Source organism: Bombus affinis, chromosome 16 (assembly GCF_024516045.1).
Source record: "Bombus affinis isolate iyBomAffi1 chromosome 16, iyBomAffi1.2, whole genome shotgun sequence".
Classification (NCBI taxonomy): Eukaryota; Metazoa; Arthropoda; class Insecta; order Hymenoptera; family Apidae; genus Bombus; species Bombus affinis.
In genome coordinates, this window is record NC_066359.1 from 5,601,005 (window position 1) to 5,620,468 (window position 19,464).

At 31.3% G+C, this 19,464-nt stretch overlaps 2 protein-coding genes across 9 annotated transcripts in view; one reads left to right on the forward strand and one right to left on the reverse strand.

The window, feature by feature from the left end:
- The window catches only part of LOC126925609 (PDF receptor), a 66,565-nt gene extending 51,775 nt beyond the window's left edge, over positions 1-14,790 (forward strand). For 3 of the 8 annotated variants that reach the window (XM_050741358.1, XM_050741357.1, XM_050741359.1), the window contains exons 4-14: positions 3,734-3,894; positions 4,685-4,788; positions 5,351-5,495; positions 6,831-6,933; positions 7,841-7,961; positions 8,458-8,536; positions 8,633-8,718; positions 9,284-9,464; positions 10,029-10,143; positions 11,696-11,789; positions 13,447-14,790. In XM_050741358.1, the coding sequence (XP_050597315.1) occupies positions 3,734-3,894; positions 4,685-4,788; positions 5,351-5,495; positions 6,831-6,933; positions 7,841-7,961; positions 8,458-8,536; positions 8,633-8,718; positions 9,284-9,464; positions 10,029-10,143; positions 11,696-11,789; positions 13,447-13,531 (1,274 nt within the window). In that variant the 3' untranslated portion in view covers positions 13,532-14,790. Of the gene's footprint in view, positions 1-3,733; positions 3,895-4,684; positions 4,789-5,350; positions 5,496-6,830; positions 6,934-7,840; positions 7,962-8,457; positions 8,537-8,632; positions 8,719-9,283; positions 9,465-10,028; positions 10,144-11,695; positions 11,880-13,441 lie in introns of all 8 variants that reach the window. The other 5 variants (XR_007714019.1, XR_007714018.1, XR_007714020.1 and 2 more) reach the window with 5 other exon arrangements.
- Positions 14,791-15,035: 245 nt separating this feature from the next.
- On the reverse strand, positions 15,036-18,898 carry LOC126925610 (45 kDa calcium-binding protein). The gene is made up of 5 exons (XM_050741362.1): positions 18,391-18,898; positions 17,705-18,164; positions 16,917-17,180; positions 16,456-16,637; positions 15,036-16,308 (listed from the first exon to the last, which is right to left on the reverse strand). The coding sequence occupies exons 1-5, from the start codon at positions 18,442-18,444 to the stop codon at positions 16,132-16,134; spliced, it is 1,137 nt and encodes a 378-aa protein (XP_050597319.1). The 5' UTR covers positions 18,445-18,898; the 3' UTR covers positions 15,036-16,131.
- Positions 18,899-19,464: the final 566 nt, after the last annotated feature.

Here is a 19,464-nt window from a genome sequence, read left to right on the forward strand (position 1 = left end):
ATCTGCCATGAAAATGATGTAATTTGTGGCGTTTCAAATTTTATAAAATTCCACTTTAATTTTCACCCGATCAATTGGAAATAAATTTCAGAATATATAATTTTTATATAAAATTTGATGTTGGTATGCTTCAAATCGTGGAAAATGATACTTCAATTTAATTTGAGACAAAAATAAATTCCACAACGAGAATTTAATTCCTGGAATGTATTTCATTATATCTTTGTTTGAATAACGAACTACAATTAAATATAACTTCACTTCCTCTTCTCACTCCTATTTCTCTTCTATATAATCACATTTTTTTCAACTCACTTTATCTGTATATGGCCATGATTACGTTAAAAGTTTTAACGTGGTTTAATTTGGAACACAGTTCCTACTTCAGCGGACAAAATTCACGTGTAGTCTTGACATTAAACAGGCAAAATCAGAAAACGAATGCCAGGTTTCAGTCTGTCTTCGGTTCTTTTCCCCAAGCTGCGCGTGTTCAGTGCTTCCATAAAGACAAGGGCAATTAAAAAGATGAATGTTAGAGGCTCAAAGGTCTCACTTCTGATTGCTAGTAATTGCTTGCGATCATCCCTGAAATGTTAGAAAATTTTTTCGAGAATCTTCAAACTCTCTCAACTCTCTTCAAACATCAGAAATTCCTTCTTTCTGGCAAATTTAGAGAATATTTTTGTTTGAGATATGCATTTTATTTTTTACTTCAACGAACTGTCAATCTAACAAATTAGGGCGCGCACGGTTTTATTCGAGCAAGCCACGTCTCACAATAGTCACGTATGGCAAACAGAGATTACATTAAATTTTTTAATACGGTTATGAATAAAGTTTCCTTTTAAAATTTGTTCCATTTATGTTTGCCTGATGAAATTTTTTTTATCTTCTACTATTTTATTTACAGCCATGGCTTATCCCAGTTATTAAAGCCAATCTGCAAATATTCATTATAAACGAAACACTATACAGGGTGTTTAATCTTACTCCACCCAATTTATTCAACTCATGTGTTTCGTTCGATTTGAGGATCTCCGTGCAACCCGTTGCTTATGCTGACCTACTTTCATTCGTGTAAAGAGGGTTGCTCGTGTACAGGGATCTTTCGGTCAATTTTTAATTGACGATAACTAAAAAACAAAGCCGAAAACGCAATTTTTTTATTCTTGATTTTCATCTTATTTTAGCTTCAAGAATTACCCCTTACATTTTCTTACATCCGTAGCTGGACACCCTGTATGTTCATTATAAGAACGTAACAACTCGTACTTCTTCTTCTATTCTTCAGATGTACTCGAGTTTGTGGGATATTCATGCTTAACTTCGTTTTCATGTATCGTCGCTCTGTTTCTTCTCACAGACGCTAAAGAAATCGAATAAAACTGTATCATGTAATGCCTTCGGTTTCCGATACTTGCTGGAATATTAACTATCGTGCGAAATTGCACCGGTTTATCGAGTCACGTACTGGAAATAAGCTCCTCCAGCATTCGCGTCCTGGAATTGTGGATCATCCCCCGATTCATGGCGAATCCGTTTACTTTCATGTGCGAGACTAGAATAACCCACGACATACATCCCTATTTCAGTCTCTGATATTTGAACAAATTTCAACCAACGTAATCCAAATAGTACTCAAAATCTTCGTATCTTTGTTTTATTTCATTTTTATAAGTTATTAAATCGGATTACAAATGAAATTGGAATTTCTTGGAAAATTTTAGAAACATCAGAATGTTCAAATTATTACTATTGGCGTAGCAAATTCCTTATTTAATTTACATTTGTAGTTTTGATTTTTGGTAAAGTTTTGTTAGCTGTAATTTAGAACTATATGGTGAATTAAAATCATTATGGGAGTTTTTTAAATTATTTCACTGCTCAGTTCTTAGAAATTATTATCGTTTTGCAACTTCTATCAATTGTCAGTAATTGTTATAGTTATTACTATAATAATTGTTAGGGATCAAACAGTGAAATAATTTGTAGAAATCACAATATATTTGTGTATTGCACAATATATTTGGATGTTTAATTATTTAGTATACAAGTACATATTGAAAATATTTATTATTATATTATTTATTGATTTATTCTTTTTTATTGTAATAAAATATCTTTTTTTCCTTACAGTCAGTATTTTACGTTTGAATTTTTGGAATTTTTGAGGTCTTATTACTCTTTGGACGCCTGACGACGAGCAATTTACTATGCATTGGTGGAAACTGTGTCGGTAGTTCACCAATTTAATTCACATTTCCCAACAGCGTTGCGTTTGCTAAATATTTTGCAAATTTTATTAGAGACCGAGCAGCCAAATATTCTGTAACATTTGCGAAGTAATTGGAAATAATAAAATTTGCAAAATAATTTGCAGATGTTAAACATAAATAAACGCAATTAAGGAGATGAGCGAGCAACCCGATTTACATCAATGGTTGCCCGCTATTCAAAATTTTTCAAAGAAGATTTCTTTTACGAAACTCAAAGGTAAAATACAATTTGTCAAAAAAGGAAAATGTATCGTAGCAATAAAAAAAGGTTTATGAATCGAAATTATTCGGTTTTCTCATAAATTAAAAATTAAGCGCATTGAATTGAATTGAATGCTATAATGGTCAATAATTTATATTAATGACAATAAATTGTAATTAATGCAATAACGTGCTATTATTAATAATATATTAATATTAATAAATATTACTTTAATCAATAAGAATAGTATTGGTACTAAGAATAAATGATACATATTTAATAATTTTTATTATTATTTCTTATAGTTTACTGTGTTAATTACTCCTGGACCATAATTAAAAAATTATAAATTTGAGGAAATATAGAAATGACAAAAGTTCTGAAAATTTAAAAATTGGCAAAACTATAAAAATTACAAAATAAGAATAAGGATTATAAAGAATTATACGTAAAATATATTGCTTCAAAAATAGGACAAATCCACGTAGTTTTAAGATCCAAATCGAATACGCCAACGAGATGACCTGTTGGTACGAGCGCCGCTTATCGGCGGCGACCACGTGACGAATCCTGGGTACGGTACCCCATACATCGGGTATAAACCAGTGCCATCTGTAGTCAATAATATATATTTTCGTTATCGGTAGAACATTTTCTGTTGATTTTATTGATATATTGGAGTAATCACTTCTTTAAAGGTACTCATTGTTGAAACAACATCAAAATGTTTTAAGCAATATATTTCAAACATCCAAGCGATCGTATACTAGTCCGTGCTAAAAAATCTGTTAAATCCATTGATAGTAAAACCATGTTGCATATACGGTTCTTACAAGAATTATTGTTATTTAAAACTTAGATAAACGTATATACAACAAGTATACACACTATGCGCATTTCTGGCGCGCGCTTCCGTTCAGTGACAGTACTTCGGCGGACTGGACTGCCGAAGCGAAAGGATTAAACCAATTTCCGAAACTCAACGTTCCCGTTTATCGCGCTAAACAATTCTCAAACTTGTTCAGGACTAGTTAGACAAATGTTGGTAGTTAGAGCTTGTTTGCTAACCAAAGCTAGAGCTAGAGCTAACCAAACAGTTTAATTGGCCAAATTAGACAAGACAGTAGATCGATTTGTCTTTCTTAGGTTTTGTATAACACTATACACAGTGCAAAACAGTGCAACCAACACTGCACCGTACCTGATACCATCGGGGAAGCTCGCACTTGTTAAATTGAGTGTGCTGTTTGTTTAGAATCGGTGGAGAAGAAGTGTGGTTACAATGGTCGATGGGAGGGTCAGAATGGGACGAATAACGAGGAATACTCGCACGGCTGGGCAAACTACACAACTTGTTTGACACCAGAAATGCTCCGGCTGCATGGAAAAGTTTACACCAACACCGTCGAGGGTAACGTGAGTGTCTTAAGAGCTGGATTATCATGAGTTGAAATTCGAATTAAATGAATTAAATGAGAATCAGAATTGTATCCATTTAGATGCTAAAGCTAAATATTAGTGTTCAAAGATGAACATTAAAGAAATACATTAGAGGCGTTCGAACACAAATTATTTTAGATACAATCAAATTAGTATCTAAACTAGGGATTAGTATCTAAAAGCAAATAATTTTAAATATAGTCAGATACATGAGTAACGTTGGAACACAATTTTTCTTTAAAATACATAACACGAATGATCACGAATAGCATCAAATACATGATTAATGTTGAAGAAGAAATTTAATAAAGAAACGATCTCCTACATATGATTATCTCGACGAGATATAAGCGTAAGAAATAGTAAAATGTAAGCAAATAGGTGAATTTTAAATAATATGTTTCTAACATTTTAATGTTAAATATATTTTTATATATATTTCTCTATATTTATGTCTCTATATTTTTTTATTTATTGGAAATGAGAATTAAGAAATTGAGGTGACGTGATAATCCAAAGATAAAAGATTGATATACATTTTTTTATTTGGTTGTACTGCAAAAATAAAATTGTCATTGATCACAGTATAAATATCTGGCAGCTTTTTGTTAGATAAAATTAAAAAGAATCAAATGGAAGAGTGGTGTAGCTATTGGATGATAAAACGAGTGGAAAAACGTAAAAACTGGAGACGCGTAATAATTTATGTAAAAAAGCTAATGAGAATTAACTTTTTTATCGGTTGTACCTTCTCTTTGTTTTTCAGATGAAGCTGGACATAGCTGAAAAGACTCGAACGTTAGAATTCGTCGGTTTAAGCATCTCTCTAGTAGCTTTGCTTGCTTCACTTGCCATATTCTGTCGTTTTAGGTAAATTGTTTATCATATTAAAATTTGTCTACCTAAAAGGTAATATTATTAAGTGATATTTCAATCACTATTTTATTACAAACCTATAGTGAAATTGAAATACGTATTTTGGAGATTTGAAAGAAATCGATTGGAAGTCAATGTAAATAAACGTAATATACTTCTAAAATGTGGAAATTAGGCAAAGTTTTCTATGAATAAAAGAATAAAAGAAAATATTTTTTTATCGTAAATACGAGCTAATATTCTGCCATTTAAAAGATTTCTGCTTTCCATTTGTCTTAATGGCAAATATCAAGATAACACAATTATATAAATAATAATTTATCTCGGCAGAAAGATGGGAAATACAGTTGTTGGAGGTAATTAGGTTAAGTCCTTGCTAAAGCTTTATGATTAATGTAATGGAATCTTGATAGTGTCATATGGTTTCCGAGATACTGAAAAGCCATTTATTTACAAACAAGACACAAAGATTCCAGCACATTTCTCGTTAACAATGCCACATGAAAATGGAAATATATTACGTAGAACTGAGATAATAGTATTCGTGCGAATCTAGGTCTCTGAGAAACACAAGGACTAGGATACACAAGAATCTGTTCGTCGCCATGGTTGTCCAGGTCTTGATTAGATTAACATTGTACATAGACATCGAGGTCCTCAGGAGGAAGACTTATGGTATTCAACATGGCATTGGAAACACCGTAAGTATTTGTAGTTGACTAACAATACTGATACACAATTAGTCATAAAAGTCTACATTCATCGTCTGAAATTTGGAATAAAGCCTTAAATTTGGAAAATATTATTATTATTATATTACATATAAATTCAACAAGAACATTATCTTCAGTAATTTCTTTGGCGTAAAATTTTGCATTAATTGAACATTTTCTGAAACATATATGCATTTAAAGAAAGACAACAATCTATTATGCCTTTTTTAAGAAGTAAAAAGACATAAAAATGTACATATTTACATATACTTGTTGTACTTGCATGAAGTTATAAAAGTGTAGATTTAATATTATGTTAGTAAACTTGTAGCTCTTCTGTAGACATTAATAATGATCTGCAATCTTCGCAGAACTTGAAGTTTTATAATTTCTAAAGTAATTCCATCTCAAAATATACTAAGCAAATTCAAAAATATTTTGTATTGGTAGATAACAGTAAATGATTGTATGACAAAAGTGTGTGCAGAACATTGTGAGCGATTATATATTAAGAAACTTTATATGAACGAGGTACATTTTTCTTCTATAAACACACGTCCAATTTGTCTTCATTTTCCAGTAATAAAGCTCTAAAGATATAACGCTTGGGCGCCTAACAGCGAGCAACCCGTTGTGCATGCAGCAGCTGGCACGCCGTGTTGCTCGTTGTCAGGAGCTCAACTATTGTACTTTTAAAGCTTCAGTACTAAGAAACAAAGTAAAATCAAGAACGTTTATTAATAAAAAACGTTCCTTTTGCTACCCTCTATTATTCTACATTTGAGTGTTTTAATTTATATGAATATATAATTATATATATATATTAATAATCTGAGGTTGTACATTTATTCTTTCATCAGAAATATAATTATCTGAAATAGTACTATTTATTAGACATTATGTAATTATGATTGGATAATTTAAGTGAAAGACAATTTACCAATAATAGTAGGAGAGTTAATCTATAGTTGTAAGGTATTTTATATATTGGTTCAAGTTATTAATCAGACAAAAATTTCTATGATTAATAAAATTGAGATTTAATAAAGATAAATCAGTTTCAGATAAATTAACTTTAATTCTTCCAAATAAAAATTCAATATAATTTATTTCCAACAAAAATGAAACATTAAAAAGAAAGAAATTATCGTGTTAGTATCTTAATTAGTAATATCCTAATTAATTATTATGTAACAATAATTGTTATTTCGAAGAAATTAAAGAAATTGAAAGAGATCCAAGTGACAAGTTAAATTTATAATTAACAGACGTCAAAGACAGTCTAATGTTAAAATCTACTTTCGAAACTCCTTTTTCTTAAAGCCTGTGCTCTGCGAAGCCAGCTATGCCCTTTTGGAGTACACCAAAACCGCTATGTTCATGTGGATGTTCATAGAGGGACTATTCTTGCATAATATGGTCACTGGTAAGTGAACCGACGTTTATTCTTCAAAATTTCCTTTACATTATCAACATAGAAACCGAAGAACAAATATTTCACCAAGCTTTCGTGGCTCTAAGACGATTCAGTTCTAATTAAAAAATTGTTTGCTCTCAAGTTCTTGTTCCTACTAGGAAATTCATATCTTCCTTTCCAATTATTCTTCTATTTTTAGCTTGATCACGTTGGTTCAGTAAAAACTTATTCTACTTGTTTGCTATTAAATTTTGAATCTTATCAATTTTAACAACTTGAATTTAAGATCGAACATTTTTTCTAAAATAAAATATCTTCATCCAAACTAAAGATTTTCTATATTTTAGGGAAAATATTTATAATACTGATAACAAATTTCTAGCTAAACTTTATAAGGACTTTCTATAGACATAAATAAGAAATGAAATTTACATAATTATTGGTCGAAATAAAACTTTATTGAAAAGTTACAATGAAAAGAGAAAGTACCAATGATTATTATTTTATATTCAGTTTCCTGCTAATTCTGTAATTCGAAATTAATACCATAAATACCAGTAGCAATCTCCTTTAAGTTACTAAATTTTTTATTAAAAAGTATTCTAAGGTTTCTTCTTAAATTTCTAAATAGATTTTATGAAATATTAAAATAGTGATTTTAACTAGTGTATTTATCTTCCAAGATAAATATTAAATAATTGTAAGTAATTTAAAATATTAAGTATTTTGAGATAGGTGGAGTTGATAAAACACTCTGTATATCTATTAAGGCATCTGGAACAATTTCCAAGTAACTGACCTAGTTACCTAGTCCTAATAAATTTTCCATGTTACAAAGTCCTGCTTTGTTATAGGAATCAAGAGTTTAAGTGAAATTCTATCAAATAATCGCACCGTCTTTTAATTACTATTCCAGTAACGGTGTTCCAAGAAAACTCATACTACAGGATGTATCGGTTCATCGGATGGGGATGCCCCGTCATAATGACGCTAGTTTGGGCCATCATCACCGCCTTCTATTACCATCCAAAGTCGAAGTAAGTCGGAGATTGCCACGTCTATAGGAAATGAAGCTATAGCTACATGAAATTCAGCTATGGGTGATTAAGATTCTAAAACTCATCTTCTAAGTGCATCTACCTAAAGTTTCCCTTCATTTAGTTAGACACCATGACAGATTTATCGAATACCACTTTCAGATGAGATTGCATTTATCGTGGGATTTTGTAGAAATCTATTCAGTCCTCAACTAAATCTTAAATTTTCTCAGCTGTAGAGAAAATTGTCCATGTAAACTTTTAGATATTTGTACAAAGAAGATAGTAAGTTTCACCAGAATTAAATACACCTGCCGTTTGAATAGTTGATACATTGTTTAAACAAGAGCCAATTTTTCTATATGTAGAATATACAATGAAATTATATTATTAAATTAGTATAATATAATGTTGTATTTATACTTGGATTTCCTATCCATCATCAGTTCTTGGTAGAAGTTTGTCAAATAAGAATTGTTTATGGTGCTTGTATTAGATTTACCAGATGCTGGTCTGGATACAATCTGTCTTCCTACTTTTGGATCCTAGAGGGACCTAGATTTGCAGTGATATTGGTGAGTAATATTAATTTGGAAAGATATATTTTAATTTGCAACAATGGCCAGATACAGGAAACTATAGAAACCTTTCTATTGATTTTGATCCTTCAGCTCAATTTTCTGTTTCTGCTGAACATCGTCAGAGTGCTCGTGGTGAAGCTTCGACAGAGTCACACCAGCGAAATCGAGCAAGTCTTGTAAGTAATTCACATGACAGTAACTTCTTCTAAGAACGAGGAAAGTGTCACAAGCAGAAGATGAAGTAGCTAAGATACAACGAGTTGTCCAATCTTATCAGGCAAAAAAGAACAAGGATATTTAATTAATAGACTTCACGAAGGCTGGGTCAACGTGTTTACACTATACTCACAACTTTTTAATTAAAAGTTGGAAAGTAGTGGGTAAAGAAAATAATTGAATTTAGATAATTAAATATAGGGGAGGGGAAACAATACATAGCAATATAATGTAATATTACATCCAATGTTGTAATATTAAATTAAATTATATAACATTAAATATGAAAATGTTAATATTTATACATATAATACGTATTAGTAATACATATAATTATTAATTATTATTAAATATAATGTAATATCGAGGAATCGTATAATGCTAAAGTATACAAATAACAATTAACGTACTACTTCAATATTTTATGAATAATAGTAAAATAATACAAATTCTGATCTCCGAAAAAAATATTTTGCTAAATTACAAAAATAATTTTAACATCCTTTGCTAATTTCTTTCTTACAGGAAAGCTGTGAGGGCAGCTGTGGTGCTTCTGCCTTTACTAGGCATCACCAACGTGCTTTTCATGATCGAGGTACCCCTGCACAACGTGAAGAAGTTCGCCTTGTGGTCTTACTCCACGCATTTCCTTCAATCCTTTCAAGGTCTCTTCATCGCAACACTGTACTGCTTTTTAAACGGCGAGGTGAGGCAATTGAACTTAAAAATGAACAAATTTCTCTACTTCAGTCTTCTTTTGTTTTGAATCGAATATAGCATATTATACATATAGTATAATATAATCAGTGGATTAAAACCCTAAAGTGATTAAATTATGGATAGAAACAAGGAAGAAGACAGGGCATTCTTGGGAATACCAAAACTAAGCTCCAAGATTAAAACTAATAAATTATTATTAATAATTTATACTGATAAGTTACTATATACTTTATGTTTTAATCTTGTACTAAATTTAATATACAAAATTGATTAACAACCTTCCAATGTTCCAAAATTGAATCACAACTAATATCAAATATCCAATTTTTAACATTAAATATAGTAATTTACATTAAAAATGAATCAAAAACCTCCTAATATTCCAAAATTGCAACAAACCAGAGATTATAGTTCATCTTCGAACAATTGGTACAGAAACACGGCGTTTCGAATTCGCAGAGCTCGATTTAGGATTCAATTGTGCATCGTAGTAAGTGAATGGTCAGTTTAGTCATACGATTAAAGGTCAATTACTGTCTGGTACACACAGGTGAGGCTCGCTCTGGACAAAACTATCTCTGTCTACCTTTCTCTAAGAGGAACTGACTTACAAGCAAGAAGACAGTCGACATTCAGTGGTTGTCAACCCCAAAGAATCGCGTCGGGTAAGTGAATTAATGAATTTATTAAATATTTATAAATTGTAAATCATCCGAGTTTCTCTTATAAATTCCTGGCTTTCATGAGATTTAAGTAGAAATGTTTTTGAAAATTCTTGGTCAACTTACAATTCTCCTAAGTTTGATTAATTCCACTTACAAAAATATAATCCAATTACATACAATATTCCTAGCATTGCATATAATCCTTTATAAAATAAATTAAGCTAAGTATTATTTGATACAAGGTAAGCCGGATAATACCAGGATATATTTTCCATTTATCAGAGTATGTTGATATTTACAATTCTATGCTAATAAACAAACATCTGTTTGACTGCAGAATAATCTATTAAAATATTAGAACAAATATCAAAATACTAATTTGAAGGGATATCCTACGTATAACACTCTAATAAAATAAAATTGAAATGAGCTTTCTCACATGATTTACGATATTCCAAAATGATCGAATATTTGTTCTCATTATTCCATACATTCATGCATTTAATTGATAAATTAATTAACAAATTATATTACGATTTTATGAAATTAAAAATTTCTATTTATTAACATGTAGCAAGGAGGCAATGAATTATTAATTAATTAAATACAGTAGAATCTGACGATTGGAGAATTCTAGGAAATTTTTGACAAAGCCGTGTTTATCGTAAGCAAATATAAAGCAAATCCAACGAACCGTGTTTTGGATCGTTCATTTGTATGGGCCAAATTTGCCCTTTGTTCAAACCGTGTTTGACAATTCAACTGCAAATTGCAAGTGTAATTATCCAAACTGTGCAAATTGTAATCGACTGTTGAGGCATGGTAAGCGCGGTGAATTATTTAAATAAAATATTTGCCTTTGAATTAATTAATACCGTTACTGTTGAATTCCAAGCATAAGAAACTATTGAAATAAAATATTTGTATTTGGATTAATTGATATTACTATGGTAGAGCGTGAGTGTGGGTATTATAGAAATAGGATATTTGACAAACAAAATTCAATTAAATTGTTCAAGTGAAATTATTTGATAAGCGATTTCTCAAATTATATTATCACGTCACATTTGGTTACATTTAATTTAAAACACCTGTTAACATATAGGTACATATATTGATATTTCGTTTGTAAATTAGCAAAAGTCTAATATTTGAGAAATACACACATGAATGCAAAATATCATTTGCTAAATACCAAATACAATAAAAAATGATTGGCAATTAAATAATTCATTAATTCACCATTTAACAACTAAAGTACGAACTTGTTTTTTTTAAATAAACGGACACACAGTTATTTCAATAATATGTGATCTTTCTTTTTACTAATATCATTTCCTAACAGCCATCGTTTAATAATTTAATTATTGACTTTCTATATTATTATTATTCCGATCTATAAACGAGGAAATTAGCCAAAAGTTTTACAAGACAGAGATAGCAGAAAATTTCCTTACCTCAAGAAATTTTATTCGTTGAGAGGCAGAAGATCGAAGAACGAAAAGAATGAGAACAAAGAAAGTGACGGAATAATGATTGTTAATACGTGCAGTGATCGAGATGGAGGAAGAGCAGATGAGACCCAGCGGATGGATAAGACTGTGCTGTCGAGGTGGAAATACTCCACCACCGGACCGACCTGCCGAGTGAGTAATGATCGAGGAAACTTCGCCAATCCGCACTTAGATCATTACCAACATCGAAGGTTGATCCTCCTCGCAACATCGTACCAGTAGGTAAAAAACACGCACACACGGAAGCATATACTGTTGCATCTCCTCTTCTATGTCATCACCACTTACATCATCTTAATTGAAGGAAGCTCTATTAGGTTTCTTCTTCAAGCTGCTGATGAATTTACGCCATTATACACTTCCTTTGGATGTATTAAATTTTATCTCTTCAATTGTTTCTTCTGGAATTCTTTTAAATATTATCAATGAAGTAATTAACATTGTTGTTTTCTTTTGGTTGTTTTTTGGTTGGTTTCATTTCTTCTATCCAGTCGGATTACCACCGGATCTTGATGGAACTTTTTGTCCTTGAGTCGAATTTCTGTTATTTACGAAGATTAATGGGTCTGTAAACTTTAGAGATCTTCTTGGCTCTTCCTAACTCTCCCTCGATGTACTTAGTTCTTTTAGAATTTTTTAAGTTTCACTGGTCATTTCTGGACTCTTTAAAGCTTTTAAGGCCACTTTTTACACTATTGCACTTTTCGTAAAGTTCTTTAAAGTTTCATTTTCTTGCTTCTATCTCCCCCCTGGCTCTCCTTCGGGCACCATGGTTCTTTTAAGGCTTTTTTTAACTGTATTTGGTTCTCTTGAATTCTCTCGAGTTTTCCACCAATTTGCATCGCTTTATAATATCCATGAATTTTTGTAGAATTTCTTGGTTTTGGTTCTTCTTCGCTCTCCCCGGCTCTCCCCGGCTCTCCCCGGCTCACCCGGCTCTCCCCGGTTCTTATTCGTTTTCCCCGATTCTTTTGAGATTTTCTAAGTTCTACTAGGATTTTTCAAGTGTTTTGAAACTCTTCTTATGCTTAGATTTCTTTGCATTCTCCTTAAATTTTTGGGAGAATCTTTTGGCTTTAGCTCTTCCTGGCTCTTCCACATTTGTCTCACTTCTTTTGAATTGCTTTATGCTCTATCGTGTTTCGTAAAACTTCTTCAAACTGCTAAAATTTGGAGTTTTCTATTAAATTCCATATTTGTTGTTGCCACAATCCATTAGCGTTATTAAACTCTATCAATCGGAAACTAGTCTGTCTCTTAAACACTCTTCTCACAATTTAGTTCTTCGCGTGCATATAGTTAGCATAATTGTTCGCTCTGTGTGTAAATAATTTGCATGACGTGTAGCTCAGAATTTCTCTGAAATTCTCAGTATGTACAAACCAGTCCGCTTCTCTCTCTCTCTCTCTCTTCCTTTTACATTTAACTACAATAGCTTTTTGTCGTTGTAAAAAAACCTCTAGATTAATTAACGAACACATTGTTTCATTTAGTAAATAAAGTTAAAAGATAGAAACTGTGTCAACGATATTACAAGCAGTTGATACTTCTCTTTCAATTTGTTTGATCTATATAACTTCAATGTCTTCAATTGTTTTTCTATTCTTTGTGCAAATGTTTCTTCCAAAATGTATGTTACACGATGGTGTATGTCTGTTAAATTCCCAAAAACCAATATAACAATGAAAATTCTATGTTCCAATTAGTGTTCCATGTTCAGAAAAAAGTATTGTTGTAGATAACCCCAATGATTTGTTGGAAGCAATACTAGTTTGCGATTTCAGAACAGCTGTCTGACCATGGAGCCTCTCTGGACTCCTGAACCTTGGACAAAAGCTTCAAAGTTCCATTCAGACCATGAAGATGAGCTGTGAGCTTCTGTGGATCATGAAAAGTGGACAACCTGAAATTAATCTAAAGACTCAATCGTTCAACTTTCAATTGGAAATTTGATTAGAGTAATGGATGAAGATTATGAGCACAGCGTAAAACTTGATATGATTAACATTCTGAATGTTTCAATAAACTTCTTTACTCGAGCAGCATGGCTATAAAATTTTTTAATGTCTAGAGACATTGTAAGATATTTACGAAGTGTTAATTAATCATTTACTGGTGTCTGATTGAGTGGATATTGAGGAAGAATGATGGATGGAAATCTGGAATTTGAAGATTTTTTGTTGAAAAATTGGAAAGTAAATTGTATGTGTCATAAATCATAGTGAATGGCATGAAGAAATTGTTGAAGATGATTATTAAGAATTAGTGAATCGTGTGAATATACACTTCTCTTCATTTTCTTCTTAATGAGAATTATTTCAAGCGACATATCATAGAGAATTAAAATGATACCTCTACAAAAATTACTAATAATTAATCAAATTCAGGAAGTTAATTTCTTAAAATAAAAGTGGGTTGTATATATTAAGAACAGAATTTACAAGAGACACATTCAAGTGAGATTCAATTCATTTTTTTTATATCTTCATTTGGAAGAAAAACGACAGAAGAGAGACGTTTATAGATGTAATTGACGTACGTGTATTGCTGTTTCTATTTTTTAAAATATAATCGTGGCTGATAATGCATCAATTGCGTCCTATGCTATTTATCTAATACATTAGAGAATGCACCATGTGCATCGTGGGAAAAGATTAATTCCAATCAGAATGTAAAAGATATTTGGAAAAATAAGGATTTCAAATTAAATAATCTAAAATGTCAAGTAAACTAAGACATAAATTAATATTCTGTAATCTATGCTTATAACAAATTGTTATAATAAAAATATCATTTTTTCTGGAGTTAACCCAGACAAAAAGAAAATAAAATAAAACTGGAAAACCAGAAGATTTTCAAATATCCTATTGTAAATATTTATTTTATGGGTGAACTGAAGCTTTGATAATTAATTTTTGATCAAAAAATTTTCATTGAATAACTGTAACACACTTTTTATGAATTATAGACTGACTACTGCGACAGAACGTACTGTGTAATATTTTTAAGCTTTTGTCAAACGACCTAGGGTAAATAATTTGTAAGGCTAGCTAATTAGCGAGTGCATCATCGCTTGTATGACTTTGTAGCTGTGCGTTTTTTTTAAAATGTAAATAAATTATCGTGACATGTACCCTGCCTGATGAAGTTTTTGCAGAATTGTGACTTTAATTTTTACATTTTCCATAAGCATAATTTTAATCACAATTTTTATACTTTTTATATAATTCTAAATTATAATTCTTTTTAACATTTAGAAAATAGTATACATTTCCATCGTCTACCCATTGAACAATTGTTACCTCAAAATTTTATAGAATTTTAAATTAAATTAGGAAACACACGGTTTGTTTTAAGTAGAAATATATAATATTCTGATATTTGCAAATAATTTTTATTGCCACCATAAATGTACAAAAAAACACGTTTTATAAAGTACAAGATTGTTTCTTCGAGAAGGAACATCCATAATTTTTATTTTTACAAATTTCAGTCAACGTAAGATATATGTCCTCTATAATTACATATGTAACACATTTATGTAAATACTTCTTAAAGACGCAAATTAAATCTATTTAATAATAGACGAAATCTTGCGCGATTAGAATTCTTAAAGTTATAAAAGTTTAACGAAGAAACTTGTGTTAAATAAATAACCGTGGAGATTCACTGAAAGGACGGATTCCAAAATCTGATTCATATCTTCAACATCGTTCCTTTCAAGTTATTATTACTGTCCAGTTTCTTTTCCCATTCAGAATTTGTTCTATCACGAATTAACAGAAAAGCGCAATAAATAATCTTAAAAAATTCTTGTAGTAGTAGACATAACCTTAATGGACGTCCTAACCTCAATTTCGAAAATAATATTCTACGTTAAAAGACTATCACAGACACGGTTTAAAAGCACATGAAAATCTTCGTTGTGCTTTTTAATAAACGTACAAAATTCAATATATAATAGTAATACTGGATTATCTATTAGAGTGAGAGACAGAGACATCAATTCTGGGTTAGAGGAACAGAGAAAGCAGGATGATGCCTATCCTTGTGGAAAAATAAGTTCTTTAACCCATAAGTGTAATAGTTTAACTCGTTGACTTATCCAAACAAAACATTCAAACTCTTAATTTATAGGTTATGATTATAAGGCTCAATCTAATTGAAAATTACTGAGACGCTTAGTATCAGTATCATTTAGAAACAGATATTGTCTGCTTCGGCAAGAGTAAGACCCTTCTTATTGAAGAAAAGGTTTTTAGAAAACCAAAATTGGGCACAATTTATCAAATTTCATATAAAAAGAACGCTATCATTAAGAGGTTAGTTCACTGTCAACAATAAGGTTAGGTTCCTGACAATAAAAAATGGCGCCCAATTTTGGAGAGTAGGTTCCATTTTGCTTTAGAAAATTAAAGCAGTTGTCCTCTTTTCTTTACTTAAACATTGAGTCTCTTTTTTCAATCTTGAGCAATTAAAACTCGTCGTGGAAACTTCTTTCCGTGTCTACCATTTTACTACCCAGGAACAGGTCCATTTTGCTCAGAATCTCGGATAGGTTTAATTTCTCGTCGAGATTCGTATCTGACACGCTTATTAAATGTTGAGCTTCTTGTATCGCGTGTCTTGGATTTCTTGGGTCTATATACATCTGGAATAAAATTTTAATTAAAAAATTAATGAAAAATAATAAAAATTAAAAAGTTTAACAAAAATTTGTTTCCTTTAATATGTATAAATATATGCTTAATAAATTTAATAAATGCGTCCTTGAAAATGGCAGATTCAGATTTATTACCAGAAGTTCTGTTCTATCGGCTTTTCCATTTTTATTTTTGTCAATAAGATGTCTGAACTCCTTCCGCCTGTCGTCACTTCCGCCTACCGCTTCTCGTTTGTCTTCCTTCAAGTCCAGACCTATCCCTTCTGAGGGTAAATCCGAGAATTCGTCTTCTGTCAACTGTTCATCCCCATCGCGGTCTAGAATGGAAAAAAGATAGAAGAATGATGTAAATTATTATTCTGCTGATACAGAATCATTATTCTTAACATTTACAATATAAAAAATTAGTATAAAAAGGGAATTAGGAAAATTGCTAGTTATTTTTGATCTCGAAAAGGCTGAAAATGATGTAGCACACTAAAAATACCTTTAAAATTAAATGTTTAAAATAAGAATTGTAAAAACAGCCAAAAATAAAAATTCATTCGTGAAAGTTAAAAAATTACGTTTCCAGGTAAAATATAAAGTGTCCATACCAAATTTCTCAAACAGATCTTCGACCATTTGCAGTAAGGCCCTATGACTGCTCTCAGGGTGGGTGAAAGCCAGAAACTCGTCGAGTGCCAATCTCTCCGGATCATTTCTTGCCGCTTCCGCCCATCTAGCTCTGTCTCTCATTATACTCTCTTTTAAGGTACGCGACATATCGCTATGTTTCTTGTCGTGCGAGCTCACATAGCTCTCGGGGAATCCGTGGGATCTGAGAAAGTGCGCGTGATACTCTTCCCATGAGATCTCGCCTGGAATATTCAGAGGGAACATACAATTTTACATTCTCTTTCATATCTACTTTCTACTGGCCATTGATTTAACACTTATCGTTTAGATAAACTGAAAACATCGAATATTTCTATTAATGAAAGTTTGTTTTTTAAAGAATTTTTTAATAAATAATTTTACACTGATTTTAGTTTTGAAATTTTGAAATTTTCCCTGAAATAATTTGCTTTCTATTCAATTTTGTACAATTAAAAGATTGGTATCTATATTATAGTTGAGCTTAAAGTTTAACTGTATAGTCTCCTTTCTTCTTGTATTCTCAGGAAAAAATTATTGTTTTTCAATGTTTTTTAAATTTTTCGTAGAATTAGAATAGTTTTTAGATATTTTTTTAGCAATTATTATATATTTATTTGTTCTGTATTCTTCTACATTCAAGTGATACTTATGTCTTCTCTACAAGGAAGAATATCTTCTCTTAAATTTGTATCTTAAATCTCCAAAATCTACATTTAAACTGATCTGTACAATTAAAATTACTCACCATTCCGCGGATTATTATCTATAGCGGTAAATAAACCAACATTCTCTTTCATGGCTCGGCTGATATGCTCGGTAATTTTCGTATGAATCCATCTGGCCAATTCTTGGATGTCCAACAACTGATCCTGATCAGTATCAGCTCTTTGAAAGATATTCTCCAGCAAAGTTCTCGGATTCTCCCGATTCTCTGCTTCCTCCACGTCCTTGATATTCTTATCAATTTCTTTATAATGTTCCAAATCCCTTTTGTCAGCCGTCACTGCTTCCAGTTCTATGAAAAGATTCTCAATCATGAATCCTTTGTTATCTTGTACAGCGGTGGTGGACGTCAGACTCCTTAGGGGCACGTTTCTGTTGTACTTGAAGAAGAACAGGGACAAATAAATAACGAGAGGCACTAGAATGGTCCAACGGAGGAAACGGAAGCACCGTAAATCTGACTTGAAGGTGACTTTGTGTACCTATTAAGAAAGCATTGAGATAAGTGAAATAGAAATTTAATTTAAAGATTTCTTCTCAGAAAAATTGTATTATTTATCTTCTTATATTTGGAATTTTTATTAAATATTCTAAGATTTTCTTATTTCACAGCAGGAAACAGCATTGAGATAGTCTAATTACTGTCTTTATTAAGAAAGTCTTTTGGAACATAGAAAAAAGAATGAGAAAACTACATAATCTACTTACAAAATAGGAAAGATACATGGCTGATTCTCCCTTTACAATGCAAGACCACCACATACCATTATGCAGCCCCAGAACTTGAAGTTTCCCATCCCTACATTTAATCTTCAATTATCATCACTGTGACTACCTATCCAGCTTCTCAGAAATCATTGCTAACAGTCACTCATAGGTCCTTGCGTTTAACACTATCACTGATGGCACTGCACCATAGATACTCATGACTCAACACGCATCAAAACAGTACAAGCTAATAACAACAATCCTACAAATGTATTCAGAGCTTGTATGCACTTGGTAAGAAACATTGAACAAGAAATGGAGTATAAATTAATGACACAATGTTAATAATGAAGTAATTTTGCGTAACAAGACAATTTATGATGATGACACTGCACAAAGTCTATTTGCTGCACTAATAGCTCTCTGTTCTTTGACAAAAACACGAATATCAAGGAGAACTCTGGCTGCACGCTGCCTGGCGAAACGTTAACTGCGTATTGATCCACTTTCACTGTCGTGTCCTTTCTCTATGGCTCTCTCTCTCTCTCTCTCTCCTCTTCCAATGGCGTTCCCTGTTCCACTTTTATCGCCGTCTCTGTCACTGTTTCTCTTATCACAAATGCATATTCTCTGTCTCCTGATTGAACCGTAGTGGTAAAAGTTGGACCACAGCTTCTTGTTCCTCTGATCAATTTTCTGGACCAGCTTCTTAGAGCAATGACCTCTTAGTTGTTTTTTTTTTTTTTTTTTTTTTTGATGCTAATGAGTAAATTGAGGATTTGTGTAAAATGTGTAAAAGTGAAGAGAATACATATGATACCCAAACATATATGAAATATTGAAATATAATAAAATAATTTTGTATTTGGGTTCCATTTCTTAAATTATGTTCATAAAGATGTAAATCTGCAAGCATTTATTATCAATCAGAGTAAATGAGAAAATTAAGAAGATTTCATTGAAGAAAAGAAGAAAAGGATCTTCTTTCCAGTCCTTTCCGTCTTATTTAGGAATTTTATAATTCTTAGGAAAATGCTTCTATTTAATATCTAATTTATAATTATAATATCTAGA